General features: G+C 37.4%; 1 protein-coding gene across 3 annotated transcripts in view; it reads right to left on the minus strand.

The window, feature by feature from the left end:
* RP2 (RP2 activator of ARL3 GTPase) overlaps positions 1-13,674 on the minus strand; it is a 54,722-nt gene that overhangs the window by 14,927 nt on the left and 26,121 nt on the right. For all 3 annotated transcript variants that reach the window (XM_021679207.1, XM_021679216.1, XM_021679200.1), the window contains exon 3: positions 12,985-13,099. In XM_021679207.1, coding sequence (XP_021534882.1) covers positions 12,985-13,099 — 115 coding nt within the window. The remainder of the gene's footprint in view (positions 1-12,984; positions 13,100-13,674) is intronic.

Raw genomic sequence — 13,674 nt, forward strand, 5'->3', positions numbered from 1 at the left:
CATTCGTTAAGCGTCTGCCTTCGGCTCAGGTCATGATCCCAGGGTCCTGGGATTGAGCCCCACATCGGGTGCCCTGCTCAGCAGGAAGCCTGCTTCTCCCTCTCCTACTCCCCCTGCTTGTGTTACCTCTCTCGCTGTGTCCCTTTCTGTCAAATAAATAAAATCTTAAAAAAAAAAACAAACAGATGAACATACAGGAAGGGGGGAAAAAGGAGAGAGGGAAACAAACCATAAAAGACTCTTAACAATAGAGAAAAACTGAGGGCTGATGGAGAGAGGTGGGTGGGGGATGAGCTAGATGGGTGATGGGGTATTAAAGAGGGCACTTGTTGTGATGAGCACTGGGTGTTGCATATAAGTGATGAATCACTGATTTCTACCCCAGAAACCAATATTGCACTGTATGTTAACTAAAATTTAAATTAAAAAAAGATGGCAGATGTTGGTCCAAGTATATCCATCTCTTTTAATGTGAATGGTCTAAACACAACTGTTAAAAGACAGAGATTGTCAGACTGAATTGAAAAGGAAGAACCAAGTATATGCTATCTACGAAAACTCACTTTAAAATTAAAATTTTTTTTAATGGAGAATTTTTTAAATTAAAAAAATTGTGTGTGTGTGTGTGTGTGTACGCGCAAGACAGAGAGAGAGGAGGAGGAGTAGGAGTAGAGGGAGACAGAGAGAATCTTAAGCACGCTCTACACTGAGCATGGAGCCTGACGTGGGGATCAATATCATGACCCTCAGATCACAACCTGAGCTGAAATCAAGACTTAGAGGCTTAACCGGCTGAGCCACCCAAGCACCCCTAAAACCCACTTTAGATATACAGACATCAATAAATTAAAAGAACGGGGATAAGGATATATGATGAGACACTAAAGAACCAAATGAAAGCTGGAGTAGCTATATTTTAGACAAAGTAGATTTCAGAACAAGGAAGATTATCAGAGACCAAGAGGGACATTACATAATGAAAAAGGATTCTCTAAGAAGACGTAACAATCCTAAATGTGTATGCATCTAACAACAGAGTTTGACAGTTTACAAGACAAAATCTAATAGGATCTGACAAGAGAAACAGACAAATCCAGTTAACGTTGGAAACTTCAACACTCTTCTTTCGTTAATTCACAGAAGTAGGAAGAAAATCAGTAGAGACATAGGTGAACTGACTAGCACTATGAATCAAATTGACCTAGGGGACATTTACAGAATATTCCACCAAACAACAAAAACAAAAAAACAGATTATACATTCTTCTTGCATGCAAATAAAATATTCACCAACATGGGCTATATCTAATTAAAGAAAATAGAAATCATACAATGTGTGTTTTGGGGCCATAACAGCTTTAATTTAGAAATAACAGAAATACATCTGGACAATGTCCAAATGTTTGGAAATTAAACAGTATACATCTAAATCAATGAATCAAGTAAAAAATCTCATGGGAAACTAAAAAATATTCTGAACAACATCAGGGGTCAACACACATTTTCTGTAAAGGGCCAGATAGGAAATATTTTAGGCTTTGTGGGCCATATGGTGTCTATCACAACTAATCAACTATGCTGTTGTAGTACAAACAGCAAAACATGATAAATAAAAGAAAAGATCCAATAAAACTTCACTTATAAAACATACAGTGAACCATATTTTGCCAAAGCCTGAATTAAATAAAAATACATGTCAAAATATGCAGGATGCAGTTAAAGCAGTGCTTAAAGGAAAATTTTTAACATTGAATACATATACAGTTGATCCTCATTATTCACAGATTCCTTATCTGCAAATGTGCCAACTTGGTAAAATTTATCTGTAACCCCAAAATGAATACGTGGTCTTTTCATGGTCATTCACAGAGAAACACAGAACAGCAAAAATTTGAGTTGCCTGACATACACATTCCTAGGTGAAGTTGAACAAAGTGATCCTCTGCCTTCTTGTTTCAGCCCTCATACTGTAAGCAAGCATCCTTTTCAGTTTTAGTGCCACATTTTCCACATTTTGTGGGTTTTGTTAGTGGTTTTGCTGTTTAAATTGGCCCGCCAAACATAGTGCAAAAATGCTGTCTAATGTTCCTAAGTTTAGGAAGGCTGTGATATGCCTTTCAGAGAAAATACCTGTTAGATAAGCTTCATTTAGGCAAGAATTATAGTGCTGTTGGCTCTGAGTTCAATGTTAATGAATCAATAATATATACTGAATAAGATGTCTTTAAACAGAAACAAACAGGCATGCCTGGGTGGCTCAGTCGGTTAAGCATCCGACTCTTGGTTTTGGCTCAGGTCATAGACCCGAGTCAGGCTCTGTGCTCAGTGCGGAGTCAACCTGAGATACCTTCCCCTTCTCTTTCCCTTCCCCTCTGCTCCTCCCGTCCCCTCCACCCCCGCAGCTCGTGCGTGTAGGCTCTATCTCTCTAAAATAAGTAAATAAATAAATAGAATCTTTAAAAAAAAGAAAATAAATGAACAGAAACAAACATACAAAAGATTATGTATGGATTGATTGACAAAAATGTTATGACCAGAGACTTGCAGGAACTTAACCCCATATTTCTCCTAGGAGCAGGAGCTCAGTATTCATTAATTCAGTGTTCACAGTGACTTTACAGAATATAACTACTGTGAATAATGAAAAGCAACTGTATTAGAAAAGAAGAAATACCTAAAATCAGTAACCTAATCTTAAATCTAAAGAAACTAGAGAAAGAAAAGCAAATCAAATGTAAAACAAGTAAAGGAAGGAATAATAGTTCAGCAGAAAATAATAAAATTGAAAAGAGAAAAACAATAGAGAAAATCATGAAACAAAGAGGTGCTTCTTTGAAATTATCAATAAAACAATAAACCTTTATCCAAGCTGATAGGAGAGGGAGAGGACTCAAATTAACAATAGCAGGAATATTAGTGGGACATCACTACTGATCCCACAGATGTTAGTAGGAATAAAGAAATACTATAAACAACTCTATGTCCATAAATTTGGTAACTTAAATGAAATGAAACCATTTCCTAAAAGACAAAAACTATCAAAATTCGGGGCGCCTGGGTGGCTCAGTCGTTAAGTGTCTGCCTTCAGCTCAGGTCATGATCCCAGGGTCCTGGGATCGAGCCCCGCGTTGGGCTGCCTGCTCAGCGGGAAGCCTGCTTCTCCCTCTCCCACTCCCCCTGCTTGTGTTCCCTCTCTTGCTGTATCTCTCTCTGTCAAATAAATAAATAAAATCTTTAAAAAAAAAACTATCAAAATTCATTCAAAAAGAAAGCCCTAAGTGCCCTGTAAGTAAATAATTTAATAAGTAAATTAAACATACAGCTAAAAATCTCCCCAAATCTCCAGGCCCAGATGGTTTCATTGGTGAATTCTACCACACATTTAAAGAAGAAATGATACCCATTCTCTAAAATTTATTCAAGATCATAGAAGAGAAAGGATACATCCCAACTCATTTTATGAGGCCAGCATTACCCTAATATCAAAGCCAGACAAAGATATGATGAGAAAACTATAGACCAATGTCCCTCATGAACAAAGATGCAAAAATCTTCAATAGAATATTGGCAAATTGAATTTGGCAATATATTAAAGAGGTAATATATTATGATCAAGGGGTTCATCTCAGGAATACAAGGCTGGTTCAACATTCAAAATTAACAAGTCATTCACCAGATTAAAAAAACATATTATCTCAATAAATTCAGAAAAAAGCATTCAACAAAATTCAGCACCCATGCATAATAAAAACTCAACAAACTAGGGACAGAATGAAATTTCCTTAGACTAATAAAAGGTATATATGAGAATCCTATAACCAACATCATTCTTTACAGTGAGACTGAACACTTTATGGTGAGATTGAATTCTGAAATCAGTAACAGTGCAAGAATGTCCTCTCCTCACTATGCTCTACAACACGATAGTGGAAATCCTATCCAGCATAACAATGCCAAAAAAAAAAAAAGAAAGAAAGAAAGAAATAAAAGGCATGTCAAAATGACAGAGGAACCAACCTAAAAGAATTTTCAATGGCTAAAACTGGAACAATTTGATAGTACTGGATTATAACCCAAAGAATAAAATGCATATTCATGAGTCTCTACTGATAGAAATGATTGAGTAAGTAAACAGGGGAGAAGGGCAAAATATTTCTTAACAGAAGAATTCCAAATAATGTGAGCAGATACTACCCTCTCCAGGAGGTGTAGCTTAATTCTCCTTGCCTTGAGTGTAAGCTGGTCTTAGTGACTCAACTTCCAAAGAACGAAGTATGAGAAGGAAAAAGCAGGAACTTTACAGTGTTTGGGAAACCTGGCAGATAACACCTGAACCAAGCCACTAAGGTCAATGCCCCAGTGATAAGTCATGTCGATATCCTGTACCCCCAGATGTGATGTGATGAGGGGGGGCATTTCACCTCTTCCCCCAAAACCTCAATCTAATCAGAGAAACCCAAATTGAGGTACATTCTACAAAACAACTTATCAGTACTGTGAAAGTATTTCAAGGTCATGAAAAACAAGGAAAGACTAAGGAAGTATCGCAGATTAGAGGAGACTAAAGAGACATGACAACTGAATGCAATGTGGGATTTTAAATTGAATTCTGGAACAGGAAAAGGACATAACTGGAAAAACTGGTAAAATCTGAATAAAGACTATAGTTTAAGTTAATAGTATTTTACCAGTGTAAATTTCTTAGTTTTGATAAATGTATCATATACTAACATTAGGGGATGCTGGATAAAGGGTATATGGAGGTTCTCTGAACTACCTTTGCAATTCTTCTGTAAAACTAAAACTAAAATTATTCCAATAATAATATAAAATTATTCCAATATAAAACGTTTATTTAAAAAAAACAACTGAGGGGCACCTGGCTGGCTCAGTCGATAGACATGTAACTTTTGATGTTGGGGTCATGAGTTCAAGCCCCATGTTGGGCCTAGAGCTTAAAAAAAACATGGGGCACCCGGGTGGCTCAGTCGATTAGGCATCCAACTCTTGGTTTTGGCTCAGGTAATGATCTCATGGGTCATGAGATGGAACCCTGCATTGGGCACTGCACTCAGCGGGGAGTTTGCTTGAGATTTTCTCCCTCTGTCCCTCCTCCCACTGGCATGTGCACACTCTTTCTTCTAAAATGAATAAATAAATCTTTAAAAAACACAACTGAATGGGAGAACATATTTGTAAATCTTATATCTGGTAAGGGGTTAATATTCAAAATATGTAAAGAACTCATATAACTCAACAGGAAAAAAAACCACCAAACAATCTGATTAAAAAATGGGCAGAGGCGGTGTCTGGGTGGCTCAGTCAGTTAAGTGTCTGACTCTTGATCTCGGCTCAGGTCTTGATCTCATGGTCGTGAGTTTGAGCCCCGTGTTGGGCTCCATGGAGCCCACTTAAGATAAATGGGTAGAAGATATGAGCAGACATTTTTCCAAAGAAGACATACAGATAGACAACAGGTATATGAAAAGGTACTCAACATCACTAATCATCAGGGAAATGAAAATCAAAACCATGATGAGATTGATCATCTCACACCTGTTAGAATGGCTATCATCAGGGGCGCCTGGGGGGCTCAGTCGTTAAGCGTCTGCCTTCGGCTCAGGTCATGATCCCAGGGTCCTGGGATCGAGCCCCACATTGGGTTCCCTGCTCAGCAGGAAGCCTGCTTCTCCCTCTCCCATTCCCCCTGCTTGTGTTCCTGCTCTGTGTCTCTCTCTGTCAAATAAATAAATAAAATCTTTAAAAAAAAAAAAAAAAAGAATGGCTATCATCAAAAAGATAAGAAACAACAAATGTTGGCGAGGATGTGGAAAAGAGGGAAACCTTGTGCATTCTGGGTAGGAATGTAAATTGGTGCGTCCAGTATGGAAAACAGTATGGAAGTTCCTCAAGAAATTAAAAACAGAACTAAAGTATGATCCAGCAATTCCACTTCTGGGTATCTATCTGAAGAAAATGAAAACACTAACCTGAAAAGATCTATGTACTCTCATGATCACTGCAGCATTATTTACAGTAGCCAAGATATGGAAACAACCATTGATGTCCATGAATGGATAATGAAAATGTGGCATATTTACACACACAGACAATGGAATATTACTCAACCATAAAAAGGAAACTTTTCCATTTGCAACAACATGGATGGACCTTGAAGGCATAATGCTAGGTGAAATAAGTCACAGAAAGATAAATTCCATATGATCTCATTTATATGTGGACTCTGAAAAAACAAAAACAAAAAACCCGAAACTTATAGGTAACTTATAGAGAACCTAAACTTTTAAGTACCTTATAGAGAACAGAGTGGTAGTTGCCAGAGAGGGTAGGGTGAGGGGTGGGCAAAATGAGTGAAGGGGGTCAAAAGGTACAAGCTTCCACTTATAAAACACATAAGTCATGGGGATATAATGCACAGCATGGTAACTATAGTTAATAATACTGTAGCACATATTTGAAAGTTGCTAAGAGAGTAGACTGTAAAAGTCCTTATCATAAGAAAAAGAATTTTGTAACTACATATGGTGACAGATGTTAACTAGATTTATTGTGCTGATAATTTCACAATACGCATAAATACCAAATCATTGTTATACATCTGAAACTAATACGTATATGTGAACTATACTTCAAAAAAATATCTAGTTGCTTCTCATCTCAGACTAGAAGCCAAAGTCTCTACAATGGCCTACAAGGCCCTCTATCATTGGACTCTTCCGCCACCTCTCAGACTTTATGTATGTTTATTGAATGAATGAATGACCCTCTAAGACAAAGGAACCCAAGTCTGATTAATCATCAGAACCATCTGTGGAACTTTTTAAAAAGCAGATTCCATCAAAAACTAATGATGTAATGTATGGTGATTAACATAACATAAAAAAAAACACATCAGAAAAAAAAAAAAAAAAAGCAGATTCCAGGGGTGCCTGGGTGGCTCAGTCGGTTAAATGTCTGCCTTTGGCTCAGGTCATGATCCCAGGGTCCTGGGATCGAGCCCCACATCGGGCTCCCTGCTCAGCAGGGAGTCTGCTTATCCCTCTCCCTCTGCCTGATGCTCCCTCTGCTTGTGCGCTCTCTCTCTCTCTCTCTAATAAATAAATAAATAAAATCTTTTAAAAAATAAAAAAAATAGGGCGCCTGGGTGGCTCAGTTGGTTAAGCGACTGCCTTCGGCTCAGGTCATGATCCTGGAGTCCCGGGATCGAGCCCCGCATCAGGCTCCCTGCTCAGCAGGGAGTCTGCTTCTCCCACTGACCCTTCCCCTCTCATGCTCTCTGTCTCCCATTCTCTCTCTCAGATAAATAAATAAAACCTTTAAAAAAAATAAAAATAAATAAAAATAAATAAAAAATAAAAAAAATAAAAAGCAGATTCCAAGGGTATACCTCAGAAATTTTTTAATCAGTCTTTCTGGGGTGGGAGATGGAAATTTATATTTTTAAAAGCACCCTAGATGGTTCTGAGGATTAGTCAGGTTTAGAAGATTCTCAAGATGGAAAACACAATGAATTCTCTCACTAAGCAGACCAAAAGCTTTATCAATTGAAAGTAAATAACTGTGACTGCTTTAACTGAAGAGGAAAATTTAGAGAGTCTGAGGTGCAAAGTATTTGAATAAAAGTGAATTTTCAAAAGAAAAAGTTCACCCTTGGCTCAGAACAGTGGTTTGAAACTGGGAGCAATTTTGCCCCCCAAGGGGCGTTTGGTAATATCTAGAAACATTTTTGGTTGCCACAACTGGGGGTGTTTGCTACTGGCATCTGGGGGGTAAAAGCTAGGGATGCTGCTAAACATCCTATAATGCACAGGACAGCCCCCCACCCCGCCACAATTATCTGATATCCTAAAATCTCAATAGTGCTGAGGTTGAGAAACCCTCCTTAGAATGACTGATGGCGGGCGCCTGGGTGGCTCAGTTGGTTAGGCGACTGCCTTCGGCTCAGGTCATGATCCTGGAGTCCCTGGATCGAGTCCCGCATCCGGCTCCCTGCTCAGCAGGGAGTCTGCTTCTCCCTCTGACCCTCCCCCCTCTCATGTGCTCTCTCTCTCTCAAATGAATAAATAAAATCTTAAAAAAATAATAAAAATAAAAATAAAAAAAAAGAATGACTGATGGCCATTTTTAGATAAGGATCCAATCGACCCAAGTCCTGCTAGAATATTTCCACTGATAGCCTGCTCACTATTCCATATCAGTCAATGCAATATTGAGCAGCTAAAAAATTTTCCCCTATTTTTTATTTTGAAAAAAAAGAAAAATTTCAGACATAGAAAAGTCGAAAGACTAACATAAACATCCATCTGCCCTTCACCCACACCTATCAAATGTTAACATTTGATCCCATTTGCTTTATCCCACACTACATACGCTTTTTGTTTTTGTTTTGCTGAGCCATTTGAAAGTAGCTGACATCATGACACTTCAGCATGAATTTCCTACATAACCACAATACCATTATCATACCTAAGGATACTAACAGTAATTCCATAACATCATCTCCAAACTTCCCAAATTTTCCCCAAAAATATCTTACAGCTTTACAGTTCACTGCATCCCAATCCAATGAAGGTTCATTCATTGTACTTAGTTGTTATGTTTCTTTTAATCCACAATAGTCCCCCATCATTTATGTTTGTTTTCCAGGACACTGTCTGAAGAGTCCTAGCCAGCTGTCTAGTGGAATGTCTTCTTTTTTGGATCTGAGTCATCATTTCCTCATAGTGTCATTCAACATGCCCCTAAAATTTCCTTTCTTTCTGATAAGCTAGAAGTGAAGTCTTAGCTTGATTAGATTCAAATTAAGTATTTTGGGGAAGAACTCTTCATAGGTGATGTTGTGTATTTCTTACTGTGTCGCATCAGGAGGAACACAATGTCAGGCTGCCCTGCCTTCAGTGATGCTAAGTTTGATGAGAATGATCACCAAATCTCTGCTGTAAAGGTACATTTCCCCTTTGAATGAGAATGTACAAATATCCTAGCAACCTTCTTAGCAACTTTTACCCCAGTAGTTTTAGCTCCACTGATAATCTTTATCTGAATTAATTATTACCCTGGGGATTGGAAGATGGTGATTTCCAAAGTCTATCATTCCTTCTGCATTTATTAGCTCACAGTATTCTATAAAGAGCAAAGAGCTTTCCTTTATTTCCTCCTCCCCCCCTTTTTATTATCACTATGGATGCATGGATTTCTACTGTTAAATCAATTCCCTTCATTATTCTTTGTGATGCCTAAATTATCCCAACTTTGGCCAGTGGAAACGGATTTAAGCCTGCTCTTATGACCTTTTGGCATTACCTCCTTAGTCTTTGAGTACTTCCTATGGATATCTCTGGTTTTAAAAAGTTAATTATATGATGTTTATTTGCTGAAATTCCTGTAACATCTGCCCATTGGTTTTAGTTCTACTTTTTAAAAATTTTTAAAAAATTTTATTTATTTGATAAAGATTGAGAGAGAGAGAGAGACAGAGACAGAGACAGAGAGAGAGAGCGCCCAAGTAGGCAGAGTGACAGGCTGAGGGAGAAACAGGCTCCCCGCTGAGCAGGACCCTGGGATCATGACCTGAGCCGAAGGCAGACGCTTAACCGACTGAGCCACCCAGGCGCCCCTACTTTTTTTTAGTTCTACTTTTACTTCCTCCATGTGGAATGTTGTGTTACTTAAACACAGATATTCTATTTGGGGTTGGAGCATTTCTATGAAACCACTCCACTAACACTGCATGAGCACATAAATCATTAATTTAGACCTACTCGTATACTTACTTCATCCCTAATCTCACACATTAGGATGTCCATTACACTTATTACTTGACTCAATTTCTGAAACCTGTTGGGAGTTTAAAGGCTTGTTTTCAAGGTTCCACCAGAATGCTCCCATGTCAAAACAGCTACATCAAAGGAGCCACTATAAAACACTGATGAAAGAAATTGAAGACAAAACAAACAAATGGAAAGATAGTCCATGCTCATGGATTGGAAGAACCAATATTGTTAAAATGTCCATACTACTCAAAGCAACCTACAGATTTAATGTAATCCCTATCAAAATACTAACAACATTTTTCACAGAACTAGAACAAATAATCTTAAAATTTGTATGAAACCACAAAAGATCCTGAGTAGACAAAGCAATCTTGAAAAAGAAGAATAAAGCTGGAGGTATCTCAATCTCCGATTTGAAAGCTATAGCTAATCAAAACAGTATGTTACTGGCACAAAAAGAGACACATAGATCAATGAAACAGAATACAGTCCAGAAATAAACCCACACTTAAATAGTCCACTAATCTATGACAAAGAAAGCAAGAATATACAATGGGGAAAAGACAGTCCCTTCAACTGGTGTTGGGAAAACTGGTCAGCTATATGAGAAAGAATGAAACTGGACCACTTTCTTACACCATACACAAAAATAAATTCAAAATGGATGAAAGATCTAAATGTGAGACCTGAAACCATAAAACTAGTAGAAGACACAGGCTATAATTTCTTTGACATTGGCCACAGAAACATTTTTCTAGGCATGTTTCCTCAGGCAAGAAAAAAACAAAAGCAACAAAGAAAAAGGCAACCTACTGAATGGGAGAAGATACTGCAAATGAATATCTGATAAGGGGTTAATATCCAAAATATATAAAGCTCTTATGCAACTCAAGAGCAAAAAACCAAATAATCCAATTAAAAATGGGCAGAGGACCTGAACATTTTCCCAAAGAAGACATACAGATGGCCAACAGACACATGAAAAGATGCTCAACGTCACTCATCATCAGGGAAATGCAAATTAAAAAACCATAATGAGATATCATTTTATACCTGTCAGAATGGCTAACATCGAAAATATAAGAAATAACAAAGTGCTGGTTAGGATGTGGAGAAAAAGGAACCCTCATGCACTGTTGGTGGGAAAGCAAATTGTTGCAGCCACTGTCAAAGACCGTATGGAGGTTCCTCAGAATGTTAAAAGTACAACTACCCTACAATCCAGTAATTGCAGTACTGGATATTTACCTGAAAAATACAAAACACTAATTCAAAGGGATACATGCACTTGTACGTTTACAGCAGCATTATTTACAATAGGCAATTTATAGAAGCAGTCCAAGTGTCCATCAATAGATGAATAAATAAGATGTGGTGTGTGCATGCATGCGTGTGTGTGTATAAAATGGAATATTATTCAGCCATTGAAAAGAATGAAATCTTGCCATTTACAACAACATGGATGGAGTTAAAGAATATAATGCTAAGTGAAATAAGTCAGAGAAAGACAAATACCATAGTGAAATCACTAATTTGAAAAGATATATGCACCCTATGTGCACTGCAACATTATTTACAATAGCCAAGTTATGGAAGCAAGCCATGTCCATCCATAGATGAATGGATAAAGAAGGTGTGGTATATATATAAAATGGAATATTACTCAGCCATAAAAAAGAATGAAATCTTACCATTTGCAACATGGATGAAACTAGAGGGTATAATATTAAGTGAAGTAAGTCAGCCAGAGAGAGACAACTACCATATGATTTCACTCATATGTGGCATTTAAGAAACAAAACAAAGAAAAAAAAGACAAAAAGCCAGACTCTTAAATACAGAAAACTGGTGGTTGCCAGAGGGGAGGTGGGTGGGGAGAGGGGATGAAATAGATAAGAGACTAAGAGTACACTTATCTTGATGAGCACTGAGAAATGTACAGAATTGTTGAATCATTATACTGTATACCTGAAACTAATATAACACTGTATGTTAATTATACTTCAATTAAAAAAAAGGAGCCAATCATAATTTCCAATATATATTCTAGAGTAGATACACACACTGGGTTAGAACAAATCCTTCATACTGCTACAATAACCACAAAGGTATATGAAATACTGTATTAATGGCTGAGTCATACCCAGCATTAGTTATTAAAATGATCCCAACAGTCCTCCAACATTTTCTTTTTTTTTAAGATTTATATATTTATTTTAGAGAGAAAGAGCATGGGGGAGCAGAGGGAGAGGGAGAGAATCTCAAGCAGACTCCCTGCTGAGCACGGAGCTGGACGCAGGGCTCAATCTCACAACCCTGAGATCATGACCTAAGCCAAAATCAAGAGTCCGACACTTAACCGCCTGAGCCACCCAGGCGCCCCTCCTCCAACATTTTCATACAGGTTTTGCAGTTATTATAATTTACACATAAAAAAGCATGTAAATGCAGATGTACCATCTTTTTAGGGTATACTCAATCAGCATTGCATATTACTATACATATTTGCTCAGGCCAGTAAAGAAAAGCCTGATGAGCCTTGAGCAAACAATGTCCCTGCTCTGACAGATAAACAGAACTCTGTCCTCTAGAATCAGTATGCCTTCAAATACATACAGACAGACATAACCCTTCCGGAGGGCATATGAATTCCAGTTCCTCTGTTTGCAGACGTATTTCCAGTATCTGAAATTTGTTGGTGGCATTTGCCCACTGGGGAAAACAATTCTAGTTATGCATGAGAAGTTAATCAATCACATTAAATACATAAAATAGTATACCATTTTATTTGTATTTCTTATTTCCTTTCCAGTATGGTCAAAGCCCACTGAAGGCAGAAAGAATCCTTATGAAGTGCTTTGTAACTCTGGGCAGGGAGAATGAAACAGTCACTCACTGTAGTACAATAATATAACAACAATAAAATAATAATTAAAATAACAAAATATATAATAATAGAGTATGACTCTCAAGTACTAAGATGACAAAAGAGGAAAGAAAACCTAATGCCTAGTTAGTTACATAGGAATTTTTGAATGATGTAAAATTTTGACATTTTTGAATAGTAATAGAAAAACGATAAAACAAACAAGAAGGAGAAGGCAATGTAAGAGAAATGCTAAAGGCAAGAGCAGATCTAATCACATGTCAAGTGGATAAGCACACAAGTACACCAATCATCCAGAACGTACCTTTGTTCAGAAGAGGAAGGAAGTCAGGTGCTTTTTCCCCAAAAACCCTTTGAGCATCCTCGGCTTTCATTGACACTTCCTTTGTCTGTACTAGGAAAAAGCCTTTACCGACCATCTGTGGAAAATAAAATTTCATTTAGAGTTTAAAATGAACTTCTGAGATTAAAACAATATTTTCCTATTCTAGTATTTTTCTGTACAAAATGCAACACAGCATGCTGATTTTTGTTTGAATCATCACTCTAATTCAAGGCGTTTGCTCTAACAAGTTTTCACGTACACAAGATTTTTCCAGATGGGTAGTCTGCAGTGCCTAATTTGTTTGTCCAATGAGAAGAGAATGGTCAAGTAGGTAAACTAGGGTACATTCATCGCATGATGAAATAGCATAGTTCATTAAACATAACAAATAATAAAATGGGGAAAAGCTTATGTAATAATTTTGAAAAGCATGATACAAATATATATAGTATAGCACAATGGTGATAGACCACATTTATGGAGCCCTACTGTGTGCCAGGCAGTCTTATGCGCTTTACATGTATAGCACATTTAACCCTCTCATGAGGTAGGTACTATTATTACCCTCATTTTACAGGTGAGAAAATGAAGGCACAGAGTGGTAAAGAAACTTACTCAAGGTCACATAACTATCAAGTAACAGAACTGTGATTCGAACCTAGTTAATCG

This window comes from Neomonachus schauinslandi, chromosome X (genome assembly GCF_002201575.2).
Source record: "Neomonachus schauinslandi chromosome X, ASM220157v2, whole genome shotgun sequence".
In the NCBI taxonomy this organism is placed as follows: domain Eukaryota; kingdom Metazoa; phylum Chordata; class Mammalia; order Carnivora; family Phocidae; genus Neomonachus; species Neomonachus schauinslandi.